The following is a 22955-nucleotide window of genomic DNA, read 5'->3' as shown; positions in this document are numbered from 1 at the left end:
CAGGGAGTAATGCAACCCAATCATCATGTACCTGTGAGGAAAAACAATGCAAACATTGATCAGGAGTCTGGTTTATTCTTTCAGTGATACCATTGCTTTGAAGATGGTAGCCTGATGACACTGCTCTTTTGATTCTCGTTTTGCAACATAATTCAAACCAAAACCTGGAAAAGTATTGGGAACTGTAATAATGATAAGTCAGGATGTTATAGCCGGGGTCTCCCTTCCCCACGTTTTCGGCATGAAACAAGGCAGGACTCTTGAGTACAGCAGACTCCTGGGCTTTTGACATGAGCTTACAGTTCCTTTTCTCTATATCAGGTCCTTCTGTGCCCAAGTCTGATATTCCAAAAACAACAAAACAAAAGTTCCTTCTGTTGACCTTCATATAGGGTGATTACTATTCATCATTGGATGCCCCTCAGCCGGGCTCTGATCCTCCTCTTAGTGGTTAGCCTTCCTCAATCTGGCTCAGACCAACCATTCACTGTTGACATGCCTCAGTCTGGTTCATACTTGTCGACATAGTGTTGTTCAGTTAGCTTTACACTTTTGTCTTGATGTCACTCAGTCGGGTTCACTATCGTCTTTCATTCAAGTTCCTTATTTGTAATATTCAAAAATCTCAATGTCTTTTTAAACAACCACCTTTTGTTAGGTCCCCCTCATCCGGGCTCAGACCTTCAACTGCACTTGCCAGCTTTTAACAAAGACTTCCGAAGGGCGAACATGTCTCGCTGGGTCACTTTGTTTGTCTATGACAAGGGCGTGTTTTATGTACACTAACCAGTTCGCATTCCCACAGTTCACAATTTCTATGATTGTGCCAAGGACTTTTGATTCTACAAAGGGTTTGGGTTGACCTTTGTATGACCACCTTGACACCTCACGCCGGCCTTATCTATGGCCTCTTGGTATTTGTAGTTCCACTATCTTACGGTTCAATACTTTCCTTGTTCAAGAGAGGGATACCATCCAGAGGTCTTCTAATGAGAGCCCATGTGGCGCCAGATCACTATCTCTGGTACAAAGTTCATTTACAAAGACCTCTGTTTCTTAATCTTCTTAACGTTGCCACTGCAACCTTGAGTCTAACACAGTCCGGCCCACTATCAGGTTCTTTTCCGACTCACCGGCTGTGCTGAACTCATTGGCGTTTCTTTGCCGCTGGAGTCAAGGACGGTACCACGATGGCAACCACATCTCCCTGCCCTAGCAATCAGTGCGGATGTTTTCCATGTACTGCTGACATCTGTCACACCACTCTCCAGCTCTGATTCCCGGTCTCATGTTTCTTTCATCAGAGGCTGTGCAGGTATGGTTTGAAAAGTGCAAGGGCAACTCCCTCCTTGACGTCCTTTCAGGTCTCGCTGCTTTTCTCCTCCATTTGAACTGCCGTCCTGGAATGGCTACTTCCTTGTGTGTTCGGCCTTGCTCCGTGTGTGCTCTTGTGCTCTGCCGTTTTATCCCAGTGGGGAAGGGAAAGGGCAGTCAGCCGTGTGTAGTTGTCGGTCATTGCCTGATCCTTGTGTTGGGACATGTCAGGTAAACGGCTCTCATATTAGTCCATTGTCACTCACAGGGTGAGAAAGTGTTCGCATACGGAAGGGGGATAGAGTGTCTATGTATCCTCGTGGACAGGATGGGGAAAGGTGTCAAAAGGAAGTGGATACCACGTCTCACCTTTTGGTGTCCCACTTCCACTCCACAAAGATCCCCCATCCAGGTGATCCTCCCACACTGGTCCACCCACAGGAAATGGATCCAATAGCGAATAGTCCCCAGGCCACCTGGATGACAGATCCCTGGGGACTAGTAAGTGAGACACCTTCAGGTTTCTCACAGAACCACGATCAGAAATGATATTGCTGGGTAGCCCATGTAGTCGGTGTCCAGTTAAAGGATCGACAGTCAAAGGATCGAAAAACAAAGGATCGACTACAAAGGGCTGAAAACAAAAGGATCACATTTTTTTTTAATTATAGATTTTTTGGGGGGTTTTCGTTTAGGGAAAAAAAGTGGTTTTTACCACAAAAACAGGGGTTTGGGGAAAATGTAAAAAAATAATTAAAAATAAATTTCGATCCTTTTGTTTTCGGTCCTTTTGTGTCGATCCTTTGACCATTCGATCCTTTGTAGTCGATCCTTTGACCTATTTGACCTACAACCCATGTAGTCTGAACATGGCCATAAAGAAGACTTGAGCATTTTCCGGTGCAGTTGGTAGTTTCTGTAATGGAGAAAAGTGTGCCATTCTCGAACACACATCTACAGTAACCATTATTACTGTACAGCCTCTGGAGGGAGGTAATTCTACAATAAAGTCCATGGAAATAATCTCCCACGGTTTAGCAGGTGAAATGGGCTGATGAAGTAGACCCACAGGCTTTCCTTTTAATGGTTTTGTCTGTCCACAGAAGAAACAGGTTTTGACATATTGCAGTACTGACTTCCTTATAGATGGCCACCGAAAGTGACGCTGAATGTTATCATAGATGGAAGTGATACCTCTATGTGCTGCTGCTAAAGAGTCATGGGAGCTGGCAGCCACGTAATATGTGACTCCTAGTACTTTCAGAAGGAATGTATAATCAATGTTCTTTGAAGAGCAGACCCTTTTTCTTGTATAGTCGCTATGGGTTGGTCTGGGAAAGATTCAAATATTCAGGAGAGCATAGTTTGTCTTGTTTCGACCTGTGCCAAAAAGGAATTGACAAAAAAGACAAAGTGCTTGCCCTGTAATACAGTACTGTGAGGCATAACAGAGGGAGTTTCCTCATGAAACTGGCGAGAAAGAGCATCAGCTATACAATTTTCAGTTCCAGGAATATATGTCAATGTAAACTGATATTGGACAAAAAAAAGGTCCATCGAGGCTGTCGACTATTGCGACATTCAAGGGACTGTACAGCTTGCAAGTTCTGATGATCTGTTCTAATTTGAGATGGAAACATTGAACCTAACAGAAAATGCTGCCATTGAGGACAGGCAAGTCGAATGGCCAAATGTTATTTTTCAATCACGAATAATGATGCTCACTATCAGTCAAACTCCTAGAAACAACGCAATGGGACGTTCTTCATTGCCTTCATGGATTTGTTTCAAAACCGCACCTATAGCCCCCTCAAAGTCATCAGTCTCCACTATAAACACACTGTTTACATTGGGTTGTCGTAGAATGGGTCCTTGAGTGAACAGCTGCTTCAAGAATCGAAAAGCTGTTTCTATTTGAATATCCCATTAAAAAGGCACTCCTTTTTTAACAAATGCGTTATTGGTAAAACAAGTTCTGAAAAACCGGGGATAGACTTCCTATAAAAGTTTGCCAAACACAAGAACCGTTGGATATGGTTTATGCAAGTGGGTGCAGGCCAGTCCAATACAGCCTATACTTTCATTGGATCCATGTTCCGTTAGGAGAGATGATGAAGCCCAAGTATGAAATGGAATGTTGGTTGAAAAGACATTGTTCTGGCTTGGCCAGGAGATGGATTTCTCGTGATCTAGCTAGGACTTGGCATACATGGTCTTGATGTAAATGCTTATTCGAGGAGTAAATTAATGTGTCGTCCAGGTAGATGATAATAAACTGAAAAATCATGTTCGAAAAATCCTGGTGCATAAATCTTTGGAAAACGGCCAGGGAATTCATAAAACCAAATGGCATCACAAGATATTCAAAATGCCCAAAAGGTGTTCTTAAGGCCGTCTTTCCCTCATTGCCATGATGGATACGAACCAGATGATAAGCTCCCTTGAGATTTAATTTTGTGAATATCTGAGCTCCCGGTAAGACTTCAAGTATATCAGATATCAGAGTCAAGGGATATTTGTCTTTCAAGGTTACGCGGTTTAAGCCACGATAATCCAAACAACGACAGAGCTCAGAGGTCCCTTTTTTGGCAATGAAAAATAAGGCAGCCCCAGAATTAGATTTTAACTTCCTGATAAGGCCATTTTCTAGATTGTTATTGTAGAGGAGGTCGCAAATAAAGCATGCACTCCAATCGCCCATTTTGAAGTACCAGGAGCATTCACACCGAAATATGTGACGTATGATGAGCAGATAAACCAGCAGAGAGCCGCAGTAGGGCTCTGCCCAGTACCTATCAGAAGAACAATACCTATTGAAGTACCAATAACCAAACCAGACAACCATGGACAGGAAGGTATCCACTAAGAAAACCATACCAGCAAATGAAACAAAATGAAGATTTCTGAAGTACTGTACAGGAAGAAACCAAAAAAATCCTTAATGGAAGATGAATGGTGACGTCATGAGGGCCTTGACTGACACACCCATAGAAGATATGATGACCCAAGGATGACACAAAGAGACAAAATAACATGAATAAAGATATCGTGAAACTGTAAGAAGAGAACGTTGATGAAAGACAAAGGAGCTTAAATTGTACGCAGGGTGAAGATATTCAACCAGCTAACGCCTGTACATATGCTTGTAACTGCAAGAAAGCTAAGAAAACAGTGCAGCTTGCTATGCTAAGTAGAAGAATAGAGTGGCAAGCACCATTGTACACAATCTACCTCAAAATGAAACATGTTATACAAGTGCGAGTCCACTTTGCATGAAAAGCAGAACCAACCCAGGTTATTATAGGCTAAACGGGAGAAGTTTCATATTCTAGTAACACGAGGAAAAAGGCTGAATCGAAACTCAGCAGAGACAGCTTATGCCCGGGAAGCCAAGGTCATATCAATAGAAGCTATGAACAGTAGCTACTTTTAATTGAAGCTAAGAACAGAATATCCTGCCACTGAATGATCGAGATAAGAAGGCAAAGGCAGGTGGCAGCGAAACGAAAATCAAATGCACAAATTGAAAGAAACAAGGTAAATCCATGGTGTGGCTAGCACTTGACCAGCCGAGCGAGACGAGGCACAGTTTCACACCTATGCTTGGCATCCGCCCAGACAGAGATATCAGAACTTTTTCAAGACAAGAAGATGCAGTTTGGAGGCCTTCCACAGTGAACTAATTGACATATAGCCCATAAAGTGATGATTGATTGAATCACAATGGACCAAATAATCTAGGGTCCTATAGTTAGTAGAACCAATGGGATGTCGTACTTTTAGTGACGTCTACAGTAGTCATTTTTGAAGGAAGGGTTTAGATGCCCACCTGCCAGTGTTTACCCAATCCCCCCACTCTGTTACCATATACAGATATAGCACCTATATTAAAGTTACCTTTTCCTAACCAATACAATTGCATGTTAACTTTTGAGTGTTACATGTCAGATTATGACGCGTTTTGAGTATAAAAGTTATGTTTTGTATGAAGTTCGAGGGAGTTGAAGCGAGACGGGCTATTGCATCACTGATGATTTCCATGTTTCCCCATTTTTTGTACTTGTCATTAAACAGACTCCCCCTTGCCAAACCACTGAGTTGTCCTTATTGTTTGGTGTTGGAGTAAGAAAACTTGCACCCCCCCCATCCATCTCAAGGTGCAGCTATATCGTCTTAAGGTACTCCAGAGCAAACGCTGACTCTATTTGTGCTGGCCGGGGGTCTCTTCAGTACACTTGGTAGCAGAGATTTGATGATTTATCGAATATCGATTATTGATTAAAATAAGACACCTAGTGACCGTCGACAGAAAGTAACTCTAGGTCTTCGGCAATATCAAAAGTCCTATGCCATTCGGCTGAGTAGACCGTGAAGCTCCCCGTAGACAATGGTAGCGTAAGCAAGAAACTGCAGTCAGGGCCTAAAGGGACCCGTTTTCCCACACTTCCCTTCCCATTCCTACGGCCAGCTAAGCGAGCGAAAAGCTGAAGAAGGCTGTAACAAAGGCGGTGATCCCGAGGGTCAAGGGAGGAACTATGCGAACGGTGAGTGAAGAAAAAATGGAGTGCTTTGGCAAACAGTTCATGCCTTAGAACAAGTAAAGGGAAAAGGTAACGGAGGGAGGAGGGAAAACAAAATATAGTTAGAAGTAGAGAAGACTGTATATATATGTATAAGGGGATAATGACTCGAGAATAATTAAATAAATAAAGGTTACCAGGGAGGACACTCGAGAAGGGAGAGGTTACCGGGGTAGACACCCAAGAAGAGAGAGGTTACTGGGGCAGACACCCGAGAAGTGAGAGGATTTGCCTTATTCCTACGCTTTAAATATAGCAGCTAGAAGAAACGTGTACCCAGAGTCCCACATAATGGGGAACGATTAGGCTACCACAACGTTTTAAGACGTTGTGACAGGGGTACTTTTACACTCCATGAAGGGGTAATGATTAGAGGCAGAGATATCTGTGTCCAGCTAGTGTCTGTCTTGTATGTTTTGTTGTGACGTCATATGTAAAATATTTTTTTTTAAAAACTGATACACTAACATTTAACATTTTTGAGATTTTATAGCTGAGATAGAATCGCACATGAATTGATGTTTTTTTAACAGATTTCAGCATGGAAGACATAGCTACATTACCACACTTATGCAAAAAATTGCCAAAACACGCACCCAAGCTAACGAAATATAGCACGAGTGGGTTAAAGGTACTGCCCACAAGATGTTTATGCCGTGGCCACAAAATGGGGCTTTATTCTAAAGCCGTCTTACAACATATGACGACATATTTGCACGCCACATATACAGGCAAGAAGTTAGACAAACGCTGTGCTGTTCTTGAGTTGTGGAAAATGTACAAACAGGTAAATGAGGAAGAGCCGCTACTGACTATACTGGCTGAGAAAGGTTATAAGGTTGACAAGGAAAAGTTGCAATATTGTCAACAGGAAGTGCTGTACATAGGCCAGCTGATCTCACATGAAGGCAAGAAAGTGACCCCAGAAAGGGCTGAAGCCATATTGAACACTGCTAAGCCACAGACGATAAAGCAAATGCCGAGCTTTCTAGGCCTGTGCAACTATGTTAGGGCATGGGTTTTCGATTACAGCTCTTATGCTAAGCCTTTACTTCAGGCCCTAAAGAAGGCCCAAGTGACAAAAGAAAAGATTGAATGGTCTGAAGCCATGGAGAAAGGGTTTACTGAACTCAAGAGAGCGATCTGTATGGCTCCAGTTCTCGGAATTCCCAATTATGCAGATTAATTGTACCTGTTTTCACACACAGATGGCAGCGTTGTGGCAGCACTGCTCGCTCAAAGAACCTCCTTGGGGTACAAGCCCCTAGCATACTACAGTGGGACTCTGAACTCAGTAATGAGAGGCCACCTCCAATGCAAACAAAGTTTAGCTGCTGCAGCATTCCCCATAGAGAAGGCTACAACCATTGTGATGGGATGCTCCATGATGTTGTACGTCAAGCACTCATTATTTGCCATTCTAGAGAAACCAAAGGGCACATTGACATCTCAGAGAGCTTCTGCTTATGAAGTGATCATATCAATCAAAGCCATCGATTAAAATAGTCCGATATAAGATAGTAAACCCAGCTATGTTCATCGCAGAGCCAGTCACTAAGGGAGAGCCGATACATGACTGCGCAAATTATGAAGAATTCTATGATGAAATCCCCAGGGTGAAAGAAAATGCCTTGGCAGGAGGAGAGACCGTCTTTATTGACGGGTCTTTGAGAATCGAACAAAGTAATGGGCAAAGATACACAGGCGTTGCTGTGATAAAGCACACAGCAAATGGAGAGTTTCAAGTGCTTCTTAGTGCACAAATACCATCTCACTATTCAGCAAAGGATGCAGAATTATTGGCGTTGATACTCGCCATTGAGAATCATGCAGACCAGGAAGTAACGGTGTACATTGACTCCGCCTATGTGACGTCAACAGTGCATGCAGGCTTAGCGCGCCGGAAAAGGAGGGGTTACCTCCGAGCGGACGGGACGCCAATGCAGCATGCAGCCTTATTGGACAGGCTGATTAAGGCACTACAGCTCCAAGTGGGCATAGCGGTCGTGAAATGCGCCGCCAACATGAAAGGGACAGATTTGATCTCACGAGGAAATCAAGCAGCAGACACGGAAGCCAAACGTATGGCATCCAAAAGTGAGACAGTTATGGCAGTAGAAACTATCCATACAAATGGACTAATGATGCTTACACAAACCGCATCTGAAGGTTGCAACAATTTGGGGCAAAGGCAGTTAATGGAACTGCAAAGGGAGGCACCGCAGGAAGAGAAAAACCTGTGGAAACGTTGAGGGTGTTCTTTAAACCCCTCTGACAGCTTGTGGTGACAAGACAGCACTGGTAAACCAGTAATGCATGTAGCCCTATTAAAAATAGCGCTGGAGCAGTTACACTGCCCAGCGCATATGACAAAAGAGAATCTAGCAGCAACGCTCACGGAAGATTGGTTCATACCGAATTTAGCTGAGCATGTTGCATTCTTTATGGTGAAATGCATAATCTGCCAGCAATTCACTGCTGGGCACACATTAAAGGTAATGAGAGGAGTCATCCCCAGGCCAAATTGGCCTTTTCAGCACTTGCATGTCGATTACGTCGACATGATTCAAGTATGTAACGGGTAAGGATACTTAATTATTGTGGTGTGTCCATTCTCTAGATGGATAGAGGCAGGTCCATGTACACACCCAAACTCTACCTGTGCGGCCAAATTGTTAGTGACAGAAGTGTTCCCCAGGTGGGGGGTGTGCGAAGTCAGGAGATCAGATAATGGTCCTCATTTTGTTAATAGAGTGTTCGAGCAGATTAGCTTGTTGCTTGGTATAAAGTACAAGTTCCCGTCGGCGTATCATCCACAAGGTAATGGGATCTGTGAGAAGCTCAACTGCTTGTTAAAGGAGAGAATAGCCAAGTTGAAGCTTACTCTGAAGAGGGGATGGTTGCACTGCCTTCCACTGGCAATGTATGCTCTTCGGAACCAACCTGGCTCCGACCATCATCTTACGCCACATGAGATAGCCACAGGAAGAATGAGAACCCCCCAAACACCCCGAGATAGGGCTAGATGTGATGCGCAGTCAACAGGAGAGGTTTTAGGAACCAAAATGCAAAACTATCTGAACTGTATGACATCTTGCCTTACTGTAACTTCAGGCCAGCTGCAGCGACGATGAAAAGGGTGCAGCGCAGCACAGAACACAGAAGGAGACACTACACCAGACTCAGTTCAAGGTCTAGGTGTTCCACTCGTCTTCCCTGGAGACTCTGTCTTGGTGAGAAACCATACAAGGAAAAGGAGGGACGAGCCAAGATTCAACGGTCCTTTTATCATAGAGGACTGCACTCCATCCGCTGTGAAGCTACAGCTCAGGAGAGCATGGATTTTTCTCGGTGATATCAAACCCTACATCGGAGAAGGAGGACTGCACCCCAATGAGAGGAATCGACGAGCAACAGGGAAGAACCACAGCACGTGCAGACGAGATCCATGATGAGGAAGAAGGATGCATGACCGGCAAAGTAAAGACAGGGAATTTTTTCGCAAAAAGTTGTGGCTTCTTTTTGCACATTCCTCTAAGCAAAAAAGGGGATAAGGACATAAAAACTGACACTCTGTGCATCCTAGTTACAGGGGGAAGAAGAAAAAATTGCACGTGTAAGCCACAACATAGTCTGTTGACTTTGGACTTCGGACTGAGGCACGCTGAAGCCTTAATTAGAAAGAATATGCCAAATTTTGATCGAGGACACATAAATTGGAAGAAGATACAGTACCCTGATTGTTTCCACACCGAAACCCTATTTGGAATCACTTATGGTGTCCAACAGTAGAGATATCACAAAAGACGTGGTCACCTATTTCAATCTAGTGCTAACATCATACCTGTCACTGTTAGGAAGACTCACCAGTGTCACAGACTTTCTTCAAGATCCTGAAAACGAGAAAATAATAAGACAACTGCTTACTGTCATTGCTGAACAATTTATTATACTCCATGAGTACAGTGAGAAAGAATCAAATGTTCCCGACACAGAAAAAAAGAAGTGAGTTTATCGTCACAGTGTTCCTTCGCATAATTGAAGACTGTCCATCGATTGTCGGGAGAACAACTGATACACTAGCATTCCTTCGAGATCCAATGAATACAGAGAACCTAAGTCGTCTCCTAAACAACATATTCTTTCTGGTCGCACTATACGCAAACAGACAGTGCAGACATTTTTTACCTCAAGGAAAAAACATATAATCCTAAATCTCAACGAAGACTGGACAGATGTCCCTATCACCAGAGGACAGCAGGTTGGCACATAATGTTCTGTTTCGCCTAGTTATTTACTTTCCAGAGCTAGTGGGGAGACCAATCTATGTTGATGTCCTCACATTCATCAGAGATCCAGCTAATATTGCACAAATGGGAATGCTACTGCATGGAATCATTCTTCAAGTGGAACTTTCCAATTATCAGAGAAGTTTCCTGAGGAGACAGTGAAACTTTCTGCCGAGGAAAAGATAGAGGGAGCAGAGTCAAGAACTCCATTTGTTATATATTGTTGTTATTTTTTCCTGATTTCTTCATACCGACCAGTGGCCAACATGTCCTCAGGACTGAAGCAGATTCGGGGGGTGGACTGGGAACTTACCTACTTTGAACATGCACGGTAAAAGGACTTACTGAAGTATTACTTAATTTGATTTTACCCATAGTCTAGCAAAAGAACTGTATCCTGAAATGAGAGACAATTGTCACTCACAAGAGGGGGGACACTTTTGGAGCACTAGACACTCATAAACACAGAGCTCGAAGGATGATATTAGATAAGGAAATGCTAACATCGACATTTGGCTAATGATCGAGATGGGGTTCCGGAGCAGAAACCTGGTCCTCCCACAAGAATAGAGGCATCCCCGCTTCTCTGGAAGAAAATGCAGCCGCCTGACATACAAGACTATCATGTACCTATGTATCATGTTCATCACTATTTTACTATCATTAACAATTAGAACTGCATTCTACATTGGTGCACAAAGCGTTCCAATTTCAGTACACCCAACTGATGACGTACGCATGAAACCCACAAAAGCACTCAGACCTTATATAGTCATCCCGGTCCCTAGAAAATCTGATGATGGAGTGAATGAACTTGTAATGGATGTGATTAGCAATGATACACACACACACCTGTGGTAACGAGTGAAAAGAAAAGCCAGAGACAGTGTGGCAAGAGGTGAATGAAGTAAAATCACTGACAACTACACGCACACAAACACTGAATATAAACAAAACAGGCCTAGCATCAATGACTGCAGAACCACAAACCAAAGCAGCAGAAAGGAAGAGACTGCCTGCCATAATAAATGTCACAGAAGCTGTCATAAGAAAACGAGAAGAGTTGAAAGAAAAGCCAACAGAAGCAGTCATATCAGAAACTCTTAAGAAAACAGAAGCGGCCTCAGAAAAACTCTGCGCAAGGACACAAATGTTAGTAGACTTACTATTCCCGTACATAGCCAGAGCATGGAAACTGCATGAGGAACTGAAAAACAAAACCACAGAGACCACATTACCCAGCATATATGTTCCAATACAAGGGACAAGCACCAGTTCCACAGTGCAGCCATATACCGGACCAGTGCCAGGCTGGTGGGTATGGACACTTGCATCGAGGAGGAAAAAAATGAAGAAAAGGAAAGAGCTGCCAGACTCCTGACCACTCAAATGGTGCAGATGAGAAGGCTGCACCATGGACCAGGATACCTGAGAACCCTCCAGCAAGAAAAAGCCACACAGATGCATTCAGAGATGTAGTTGTAGCAAACTACATGAAAACCTTAAGAATCAAGAGAAGCATGCATGAAGACGACAATGAACTGAACGATTACCTGGATAGCACAGCACACCTGGGTAACAACATTTGGTACCAGCACATGAAGGAAGTTGGAAGACGAAATTCCGAAGAGGAATGCTTCATCTGCGCACTCCTACCGTACAGCATGGGGAAATCCAAGATCTTCGTGGCTGTAGAAATTGATGTCCCAACAGCACACTGTCTCTCACACATAGCAATGCACAACACCAGAGGCCTGTACATGGGAAGTGATGCCTCATTGATATGGGCAACTGAAACAGCCTATCCCAATGAAGAGGATTATTTTCAAGACATTAAGACAAGACACAGAGCTCATACTAGGAATCATGTAATCAGGTATGAGAAGCCTGGAGTTAAAGGAAAAGATGGGAAGTAAACCCGAGACTGAACGTCCAAGGGAAAACTCCAGCAGAGGCTCAAATTTGGAAAAACAGAGGCCAAATGCTGATTTGGGTAACAGTACTTTCACCAGATGGATGGGAGAAAGGAGTAGTGATCTGCAGAGCCTGGATGGTCCTCGGAGCCTGCAAGGAAGCCATCAAAAACTCATAAAGACTGTGCAAACCACTATGGCCCAAACTTACAAAATTACTAACATGGGTTGAAGACAGAGGAGGACCCCTGCAGATAGTGCCACTAGAAAGTCTGAAATTGTGCTTCAGGAACAATGGCACAAGGAAAATGGGAGAGTATCAAAATTGCAGACACATTTTTGATGCTCCAGGAATGGATCATGGAACCGCAGTAATTATGGATCATTATTGGCATGTGGACCCAAAGCATACATCAGACTGCCGAAAAACTGGGGAGGCATATGCACGATTGTGAATGTCCACGTTCCAGCATTAGTAATCCCGACAAGCGACCTGAACATTGACAGTTTCCCGAAAGTAGGTGCTCACCTGAGGAAGAAAAGATCTGTGGAACTGATAACCCGAACGAAGAGAGAGAATTACTTTTCTGCTAAATCAGAAGAAGCATTTCATGCAATCCCATATGAACACAGGCTGTTCAGGCTCACCTCATCAGTGTTCACAACGATGTTCATGCCACTAATCCAAGTTGGAGTAAATACTAAGTGGTTGCAGATAACCAGATGGGAGTTACTGCAAACCATTAACACGACAATAAAAGGAGTCAATGCAATCAAGTAAGAGTTAAGAGCCATCCGACTGATGATTCTCCAGAACAGATATGTACTTCACATGATCATAGCTATGGATGGAGGACTTTGTGCAAAAATAGGAGAATCATGCTGCACATTTATACCTTCTCACGACGAGGAAAATTGAACTTTAAGAGAAGCTATAGGTATGCTGACAAACCTGCACAACCAGATGATCAATGAAACCGACGAAGTTGATGATGACAGCTGGTTTGGATCACTGTTTTCATGGGTTCCACAATGGATGGCGGATGCATTCAAATTCTTGGGAGCCCTGCTAATAATGATACAACTAGGATTTTGCGTTATCAAGATAATAATCTCGCAATGCCAGAACACTGTGAAGAAAGCCATAGAGATGAAGATCATGATTGATGGCAAACCAGGATGGAAGCCCAGAGATCTGACTGATGAAGAAATAAGAGACTTTGTGAAGGCCAGCAAGCACGCACCAGAAGGTACAATGTTCCTTTATCCCAGGAAACGCAGAAATTATGTGGGAAGATGGATTTATTGCAGCCCAAATGGACAATGTCAGCTGATGACATGGAACAAAGACGAACATGTAAGGACAGCAGGAAGCCTGAGGGGAGTAATAAAAATATGGACTCCAAAGAGACACTTCTTCAAACCATCATGTACAGACCCAGAAGATGAAGAGGGGATGAACCCAGACAGCGAAATGAAGATGAATGCAGAAGAACCAAGTAAGATGAAGCCAAAGGAGGAAGTGGAAGTGGTCGATGAATTGACCAGAGGGGGGAATGTAGAGGAGGTCCCAAATAAAGTCTGCACTCCAGTCGCCCATTTTGAAGCACCAGGAACATTCAAACCAAAATTTGTGATGTATGATGATCAGATAAACCAGCAGAGAGCCGCAGTAGGGCTCTGCCCAGTACCTATCAGAAGAACAATACCTATTGAAGTACCAATAACCAGACAACCATGGACAGTAAGGTATCCACTAAGAAAACCCTACCAGCAAATGACACGAAATGAAGATTGCTTAAGTACTGTACAGGAAGAAACAAAAAAATCCTTAATGGAAGACGAATGGTGACGTCACCAAGGCATGGACTAACATACCATAGAAGATATGACGACCCAAGGATGACACAAGGAGACGAAATGCCATGAATAAAGATATTGTGAAACCGTAAGAAGAGAACGTTGATGAAAGACAAATGAGCTTAAATTGTAAGCAGGATGAAGGTATTCAACCAGATAACGCCTGTACATGTGCTTGTAACTGCAAGAAAGCTAAGAAAATAGTGCGGCTTGCTGTGCTAAGTAGATGAATAGAGCGGCAAGTGCCATTTTACACAATCTACCTCAAAATGAAGCATGTTATACAAGTGCGAGTCCACTTTGCATGAAAAGCAGAACCAACCCAGGTTATTACAGGCCAAACACAAGAAGTTTCATATTCTAGTAACACAAGGAAAAAGCCTGAATCGAAACTCAGCAGAGACAGCTTGTGCCGGGGAAGCCAAGGTCATATCAATAGAAGCTATGCACAGTAGCTACTTTTAATTGAAACTAAGAACAGAATATCCTGCCACTGAAGGATCGAGATAAGAAGGCGAAGGCAGGTGGCGGCGAAACAAAAATCAAATGCACAAATTGAAAGAAACAAGGTAAATCCATGGTGTGGCTAGCACGTGACCAGCCAAGCGAGACAAGGCACAGTTTCACACCTACGCTTGGCATCCGCCCAGACAGAGATATCAGAACTTTTTCGAGACAAGAAGATGCAGTTTCGAGGCCAACCACAGTGAACTAATTGACACATAGCCCATAAGGTGATGATTGATTGAAGGAAGGCAGGGTGAATTGGGGGACACCCTGCACCTGGATGACTGTTCTGCGTGCTGCTAAGCAAAGTGGAGATTTATGCATGGGGTTGACGCCAACCCAATCACAATGGACCAAATAATCTACGGTCCTATATTTAGTAGAACCAATGGGACGTTGTACTTTTAGTGACGTCTACGGTAGTAATTTTTGAAGGGAGGGCTTAGATGCCCACCTGACAGTGTTTACCCAATCCCCCCACTCTGTTAGCATATACAGATATAGCACCTATATTAAAGTTACGTTTTCCTAACCAATACAATTGCATGTTAACTTTTGAATGTTACACGTCAGATTATGACGTGTTTTGAGTATAAAAGTTATGTTTTGTATGAAGTTCGAGGAAGTTGAAGCGAGGCGGGCTATCACATCACTGTTGATTTCCATGTTTCCCCGTTTGTTTGTACTTGTCATTTAACATACTCCCCTTTGCCAAACCATTGAGTTGTCCTTATTGATTGGTGTTGGAGTAAGAAAACGTGCACCCCCCCATCCATCTCAAGGTGCAGCTATCTCGTCTTAAAATACTGCAGAGCAAACCCCAACTCTATGGGCCGGCTGGGGGTCTCTCCAGTACAGTATGAAGGTATTCTTTCAGAGCCAACTTCTCAGGAGCTGACAAAATGAACATCCGTTCGATGAGTATAATGGCATTCGGGTGGGTATCTATGTGACAGTCTTCTGGGCAATGGGGTGGTAGGTGTCTTACAAAGTTTACAGAAAAAACATCCTGAAAGTCCATATATTCTTCTGTTTTCTGGTGAATATGAGCCACCGCAGTAGGTATTTATGATGGTACGTCTGTTAGACAAGGTACAGGGTCATGACAGTATTCTTGCGTACAATGTTCGACAAAGAACTCCGACCCAAGAAATAGAGTTCCGGCCGTCCAATAGATGAAACGATTATGTAGCTGGAGCCAAGGAATCCCCAAAACCACAGAAAAATGAGCATCCTTAATAAGGTGAAAACATATGTTTTCTGAATGCTGGCCAACTGTCATGCGTAGAGGGACAGTATTTTCTTTTATGGGACCAGATGATAGAGGACTACCGTCAATACCTTCCATAGGTTGGATCGTTTGCTTTTTCGTTGTGTAGGTATCTGATGTTTCTGGGCTTAGGTTATGTCGATGAAGTCTCTACTGCTCCACAATTGACTATTGGTACTGCCGATATAGGTTCCAAGGTAGAAGAAATAATGGTGATCCCCAGACCACAAATGAAGATTTGGTTACAGCTGATAGGATTGATATCTCTGAGCAGGCTACCTTCTCCCTGTTCCGTGCTCCATCTAGGAACGGGAGGAAGCATTTCCCGAATGCCTAGGAGGTGCTATGGGACAAACCTTCACCAAATGAGACCAAGAATCACAGTACATACAGAGCGCCAAAGACATTATTTGTGCCCTTTCTTTGGGTGTTAGAGGTCCCATGGCACTTACTAATTGCATCGCTTCGAGCTCAGAAGAAGCTGAAGAGCCAGGAGGAGGAAGTGTACCGTGTTCTCTAATTTCATGGGAACGTGTCCTTCATCATTCCTGACGTATTTCCTGAAGTCTGAATTCAATCTGAAGGGGTAGAGAGACTAGAAAATTTACAGAATCGGTTCTAGGAACTCTTCCTAGCTCAACTTGAGGTCTTCGGTTAAACCCCTCCTGTACAAAACACTACAGGCATCATCCGATCATCCGGATACTTTGGCCAGTCGCTTGAACCTAGCGTTATAAGTCACTACATTCTGCAAGCATTGTCGACAATCCAAGAGGCTTCCTTGACCCGAAAAGCCATATCAGGTTGTTGAAGATGGCTCTGAAGAAATGCTGTATAGCTATCCAATACATGATCATTCGATGTGACCAGAGGCGTAGCCCAAGACATAGCATTTCCAGTAAGGTGAGATACAACAAACTACACCTTTGCCTGTCAGATGTATATAACAAGGGCTTAAAGGTCAAATGTACTGTACACAAATTCAGAAATTGACTGGACTTTTTGACATTTCCGTCATATTTTTCTAAGATCATTCCCAAAGTGTGAATATTGACATCTCTTCTAACAAGAGCAGGGTAGGATTGAAGTATGAAAACAAAGACAGCAACCACAAGACAATGAATGTCACAGTCGGTGGGATTTAACCCATGAATTAGCAACACAAGCAACATGAACCTAATTGGACAGAGATAACGATATGCCCTGATTTGAAAAAGACACAGCAGTGTCGAAACACATGTCATCATAAAGGGCCACAATTAAATTCTTGATAAACCATCACAACGGATGTATGTGTTTTAATGTATGACCTATGGCACAGTATATGGTGTGTAAGAAACTTATGTTAACCAATTGTCTGCAACAGAGTCGAGGAACTCTATGGGCCTCATTACGAGTATGGAGGCAGCCATGCCCTCAATAAGGGCATGGCTGCCTCCATACCGGGTTCCAGCTCCGGGTTCCTTCAATGAGGCATTACCGGGCCATTCCAACATTGGAGGACTCGGTAATTCCTCATTGAGTTTTTTCAATGAGGAATTACCGAGTCCTCCAATGGGGCTCAAATGGGAATGGGGAGGGAGCTAATAACGGGCCCGTTATTAGCTCCCAGGTCCCCTTGCGGGACCCACTAAGGACGTCTGGTCTGACCAGACGTTCTGTGCAGGTCCCGCAAGGGGACCTCGTAATAGGGCATCCCGTAATGAACGGTGCCGGTCCCCTACCGGCACCCTTCATTACGGGAGTGCCAGGGTCGTAATGAGGCCCTATGTCTCCATAGCTTCCCACACCAATGCGACATTTTCTTAACAGAAACAAAACATAAATTCGGTCGCAGGGTCTAGAGTTGATATCCTTCAAAAGTTCCTCACTGTGTACAATAATCCCATCATGAGCCTCATCTGATGGTCCATTGTGTTTCAGATGTATCCTAATCCTTACTCTAACTTCTAGATGTATTCTAACCATAATTCAAATCAACATGCTATTGCCTACTCAAAGCTTTTCACCCAAATGTATTATAACCCGCATATTAACCTTGCCTAATGGTACTTCGCCTGTAAGGGATCTTGCCACTCTGTAGTCCATGGGAAACTGTGGTCCAACGTGGCCAGGAGGAAGAGAAACTCGAAAAGGCAGATTCAAGTTGTTGGTAATGTTTCTTCATTCATCACCACGGTTTTTCAATACAGAAAATATTCTGCCATCAAGTTCAAGAGTCAAGTTATTTTTTTCCTCAGGTCGAGTAGATAAACTAAATTGCTCTCCCTACAGGTTCTAGCAGGATTTTAAAGATAGATGCCTGAATAATGGTCTGATCTCTGACTTTCCCCAGTGGTACTTCAATAATGTATCCTTTACCATTCCTGTGCAACATTTTCTTTTCCCCATGTCCCTAAGACTTCAGTTTAGGATTAAGCTTGGATAGAAAACGGAGTTCGCAGCACATAATGGCTGAGTCTCTGCTGGGCTTGTAGCTGTAGTTGAGGCTCTTCCTCCCCTTGATTGCTTTGGCTTTTAATTTACAATAGTTACATGTTTTGGCTCCCCCTAGGGGTGCACATTGGGTACCAGTGCTATTTCGTAGACATTTGGATGCAATTATGAAGCTGTGATTTAAGTAAAGATCAGTTTCTGATTATACTGAACTGTGTCCAGATCGCCTGTGTAGAGCAATGCAGAGTTGGTCAAAAGTGCCCTCAATCGACTGAAACCTCCTGGGCAATTTGTGAGGTCGACAGCTGAGTGTAATGAAACTCTTCACAGGGAAACCTAAGGAGAAGTAGTTCTTTGATATGGGCAGATATATTTAACCATTAAGTTGCCCAGCCCTGCAGGGTACAGTTGTCAGGGCTGGGATGAGATACCCACAGATACTCATACGGGAACCTAAGTTATACTCATGGACATTTTGTGCGAAAGCCCTTTTTCACATGCCAATGCCAAGAAAAAAGTGTTGGCATTAAGTACTGATACTGTGTCTTAATAGAACAGCTATGGTGACTGGAAAAGGTAGGAAGAAAGATGAACCCTCGGATGCCGACTTTTTTCTGCTACGTGGCTCAACAAATGAACAACTAGATCAGGTAAGGTCCAGACTATCATCCCCATCGACGGACCGGTGATAGCTGTGCTACGGCGCATTTAAAATCAGTGTTGTGTCTGGAGAACATATTTGACAAAATGGCAAAGCAGGTGGCACAACTGGCTTTGAGAACCTCAGTTTTGGAGCAGAAAACAACAGAGTTGGGACAGCAATTACCCAATTTCCCGGGTGGTGAAACAAATGGATAAAAAGCTGGAGACTTCTGTCAAGGTGTTAAGTGCCCTGGAAAACAGACTTATCTTTAGAATGTAATGTGATCGAAACAAATCAGTGTTATTGGCCTTCCGGCAGTGGCAGACAGAGACTACCCAATAGCCTTTGCAAGCACCTGGATTCCGGAGATTTTGGGGTTTGTGGTTGAGGAAGGACCCATATATGTGTACAAGTGCTATTGGATCAAGGCACACTCCTCTGGCGGGATGGAAGGCTCTCCAGTAGGACCAACACTTATCGTGAAGCCCTCTGTTGCCCGGGATAGAGATAGAGTGTTAAAAGCGGAAACATGATCAGGGGAATCTGGAATCTCAGCAGTAAATGATCCTCTTATTCCCAGACCTGGCTCCAGGAAAGGAAGAAATTGAACACGCTTAAGAAAACATTTCTCGCATGAGGGGTGGAGACAGGGTTACACCGGCCTGCTAAATTGATGGTCACCTGGAAGGAAGGGGAATATATCTTTTGGGGCATTGAAAGGGCAGAAATACTCTTACGGTCTATCACAGAGAAGGCTGACTCAGACATTGACGGTTGAATGATGTAGATCTCAGACGATAGATGTGAAGTACTTGGTCTAACACTGCAACCCAGTATTTTGTTTTGGCTTTGTTTTATCTAGTTGAAGGCTACCTCTGGGCACTGTGGAGGTTATGGAAAGCTGCGCTCTCCCAGTCCTATTTAAGAGAGTTGGGAAATGACTTCATTGGTGGTTTTGATGTGTTAAAAATCATGGCAAAAGTCCACTGAAGATGTCGACATCCCCTAGTAACATTGGGGGAATTGTGCAGTTCAGTTGGCAAGCAATTGGGGAGACATGGGCGTTTAGCCAGACTAGGGAATATTTAATAGCGCACATAGGGGCATGTTCAGATTACTGTTGTTCTGTTGGATAGTGTAACGAGAAGCATGTACATTAGTGAAACTCCTGACAAACCTGCAGATTAGAGGTGTATAGATGGAGTTACAGGTGGCTTGAGCCATTCCAACTTATTTTAGAGCTAAGGGGGTTATTTTGGTAGCTAGATTTCTTGGGTGGGATTGTTGTTCATGAGGTTCACTGTCCCCTTTGGTAAAGAACCTTAGTGAGGGCAAAATTAATAGTTTTAATAGTATGTCTATGTCCCGCCCCCATGATTGATTGGACTCTCAGAGATGTCTCAATATTTTCTGGATACTGTAATGTCTGTATGTTTGCATAACGTGGTTGGAAGTCTCACATTTTGCGATTGTATTTTTTTACATTTCAAACTGAAATAAAAATAAATAGAAAAAGAAAAATGTGCCCTCAATCTTACGTACTTGTGCAACTCAAATACGTTTTTTCCAGAAAGTGACAATTTAGTAGGTCATTATATCACACATCTCCCTTTGTTGATCACTCCACAAGCAAGGGTTTTGCATTTGGAAGACAATAATCACTTTGTAAATAAAGATGGCTTCAGGATACGGAGGGTGATACATCTAAAATATAACATGATCTATTAGTATGAGTTTAGTTGAATGTATGCTGTACATGAAAGAATAAGTAACATCTGCATCCAGAACTCTTTTTAGGTGAAAACAGAAACACACATATGCAGTATATCAGCCTTAGTTTTGTCATATTGTGGATTTAAGATCCCTTATCCCCAAAAATTGATCCTTTGAGGAGCATAATACACCTAGTTAACAACTTTGAAGTGATGAAGTTAGAGACTGGCAGGGATTAGCATTTTACTACATATTGACCTTACTACCTGTAAGCCTGCTAACCTGAAAGGTGTCGTTAACGTTAGCTTTAGGAAAGTCATTTTGCCAATAAATAAATCTGCTATCTAGCGGTGCTGAAAAAACTGATAATACTTTGATATAGACCCACACCCAATTATCTGTTGATTAGAAAGAAGTTCAAACCATGCATCTATATCAATGTAGTAATTTCAGGCTTTCAAAAATCCATAAATCGGAATCTATTTTTAAAATGTTTAGACATTAACAAATATTCTCTCTGAATCTACTAGAATTATTTGAAATGATTTCCATCGATAAGCTTCAACCCCGAAGTCTCCATCCTGGAAATCACTTGCCTGAAAAAATGGGGATGGTTCCCCATTTTGCCCTAGAGTGCCGAGTTTATGTATACTCCGTTTTTTGCATTGCATAGCAATATTCCGGCAAATCCCCAGGTAACACTGTAATGTTTTCTAACTATAGCTTTTAAAAATAATTGTGTTCCCAATGATGGTTGTAGATCCTACAGAGAAGTGTTATAAGTTCTGTTTGTTGGCAAGTAACAAAAATAAATTCCATTTTAGATTTATCGCCTGCAGCCCAAATATAACATTTCAAATCTGGCGGCCCAACACCCTAGCTGGATTGAATTGTATAGTTTCTTTTTACACCTACATGCTGTTGTGCTGCCCCAGACAGAACTCATAAAGTGAATTTATGTTCTCAATGTGTGTCGTAGTTAAATCAATGAGGAGTGGTTAAAAAATATATACACATTTCAGAAGGATGACATGTTTATAATATGTATTCTTCCTATACGGGAAACTGGCCCACGACAAATATTTGACTCCATTTCCTTCATGGCAAGATTGACATGTACCAACAAAATATTCCAAGCATTACTAGAGCATTGTTTCTATGCCCTATTTCTCAGACCCCTCAATGCAGGACAAATCACAGTGTGCTCTCTCACCAGAACCATGAGATAGTGCACTCGTGTTTAGCTCGTTAACTATAAAAGTTCTCAGATGCCTTTCTTGGCTTGTGCTCCCGCAAACATCTAAACATCTCAATTTGGCCAGTGCATTGTTCAGACTATTAGTTCAGAGGCCTGCTAGGACTGAAGGCAAAAAGAAGCCCTGAAGGAAGAGAGGTGGCCCACCTGGTCAAGGTAGCGAGGAAGAAGATTGGACACAAGCTTCTCTGTGCTCTTGCTAAGCTCAGAAGGCTTTAGAATGGCGCAGTTTCCTGTAAGGGTACACGAAATAGAAATGTTAGTCTGTGTTCTAGCAGTCACATACATTCCTCTTTTTAAGGAACGGTCCACTGAGTCCATGTTAGCTTCAGCAAGCTGTGTTCAGTGTTGGGCACATGCAGTACCAAAAGTATTACCAGACTTAATCAACAAGACTATGAAGAGGGAGCAGAGACAGCCGGGAACTGTGAAGGGGCATTGGCGGCTGGAGATAGTGTATGAGCACTGGCTTTGGGGGCTAGTTTTTTGGGGGTTGGTATATGAGTGCTGGCTTTGTGAATGATGGAAATACAGTAACACTGCATGTGCGGATGCTATGGGAATTTTGGCTGTTAGGATGGGGCAAGAACACTGACTAACAGGAGGCTATAGGAAATGATGTAGGAGTATTTGCTGTTTGGAATGGTGTAACAACTTAGGCTGTTTATTGTATTCCCTTTCTTTTACTTACCTGCACCAATCGCCCCCACGAGTGGGTTCAGTAGGAGCTGGATTGGGTAGTTCCAGGCACCAATGATTAGCACCACCCCAAATGGATCCTTCCGGATAAATGCAGAGTTCAGTTTGGTTGCCTGGGAGGAAAAAGTATAGTTCATGCCATGGTAGTAACCCACTGTTCCCCACTGATACCACCAGAATGGGATTCCGCTGTCCTAAATCAGGCGAGCTGCTGTAACACACTTTCCCCAAGTCTACCACCGTGTCCAATTTACCACACACATGCAATTTTACTGAAATCTGTGTCCCATGAAAAATTGGCTGTTACATCAGTACCGGAGGCATCCATGAGACCTGTAACTCAAGGATACCTATTGCCATGGTTGGACTCAAGGGGTCTGTGTTTGTTTTATGTAAGAAAATGCCTAACTTCATGATGTTGAGAAGTGGCACTACTGCTAAAATACCCGTACTTTAAATGTCCTACTCCCCCAATC

General features: G+C 43.1%; 1 protein-coding gene across 1 annotated transcript in view; it reads right to left on the bottom strand.

The window, feature by feature from the left end:
• Nucleotides 1-22955, bottom strand: part of LOC138513823 (aldehyde dehydrogenase family 3 member B1-like) — a 219190-nt gene that overhangs the window by 130651 nt on the left and 65584 nt on the right. Inside the window, exons 3-4 of the mRNA XM_069628932.1 lie at nucleotides 22472-22592; nucleotides 21928-22013 (exon numbers count right to left, since the gene is read on the bottom strand). Coding sequence (XP_069485033.1) covers nucleotides 21928-22013; nucleotides 22472-22592 — 207 coding nt within the window. The remainder of the gene's footprint in view (nucleotides 1-21927; nucleotides 22014-22471; nucleotides 22593-22955) is intronic.

This window comes from Ambystoma mexicanum, chromosome 12 (genome assembly GCF_040938575.1).
Source record: "Ambystoma mexicanum isolate Mex_15411 chromosome 12, UKY_AmexF1_1, whole genome shotgun sequence".
Classification (NCBI taxonomy): Eukaryota; Metazoa; Chordata; class Amphibia; order Caudata; family Ambystomatidae; genus Ambystoma; species Ambystoma mexicanum.
The sequence above is the reverse complement of the archived record's forward strand: the minus strand, read 5'-3'. Positions and strand labels throughout refer to the sequence as shown.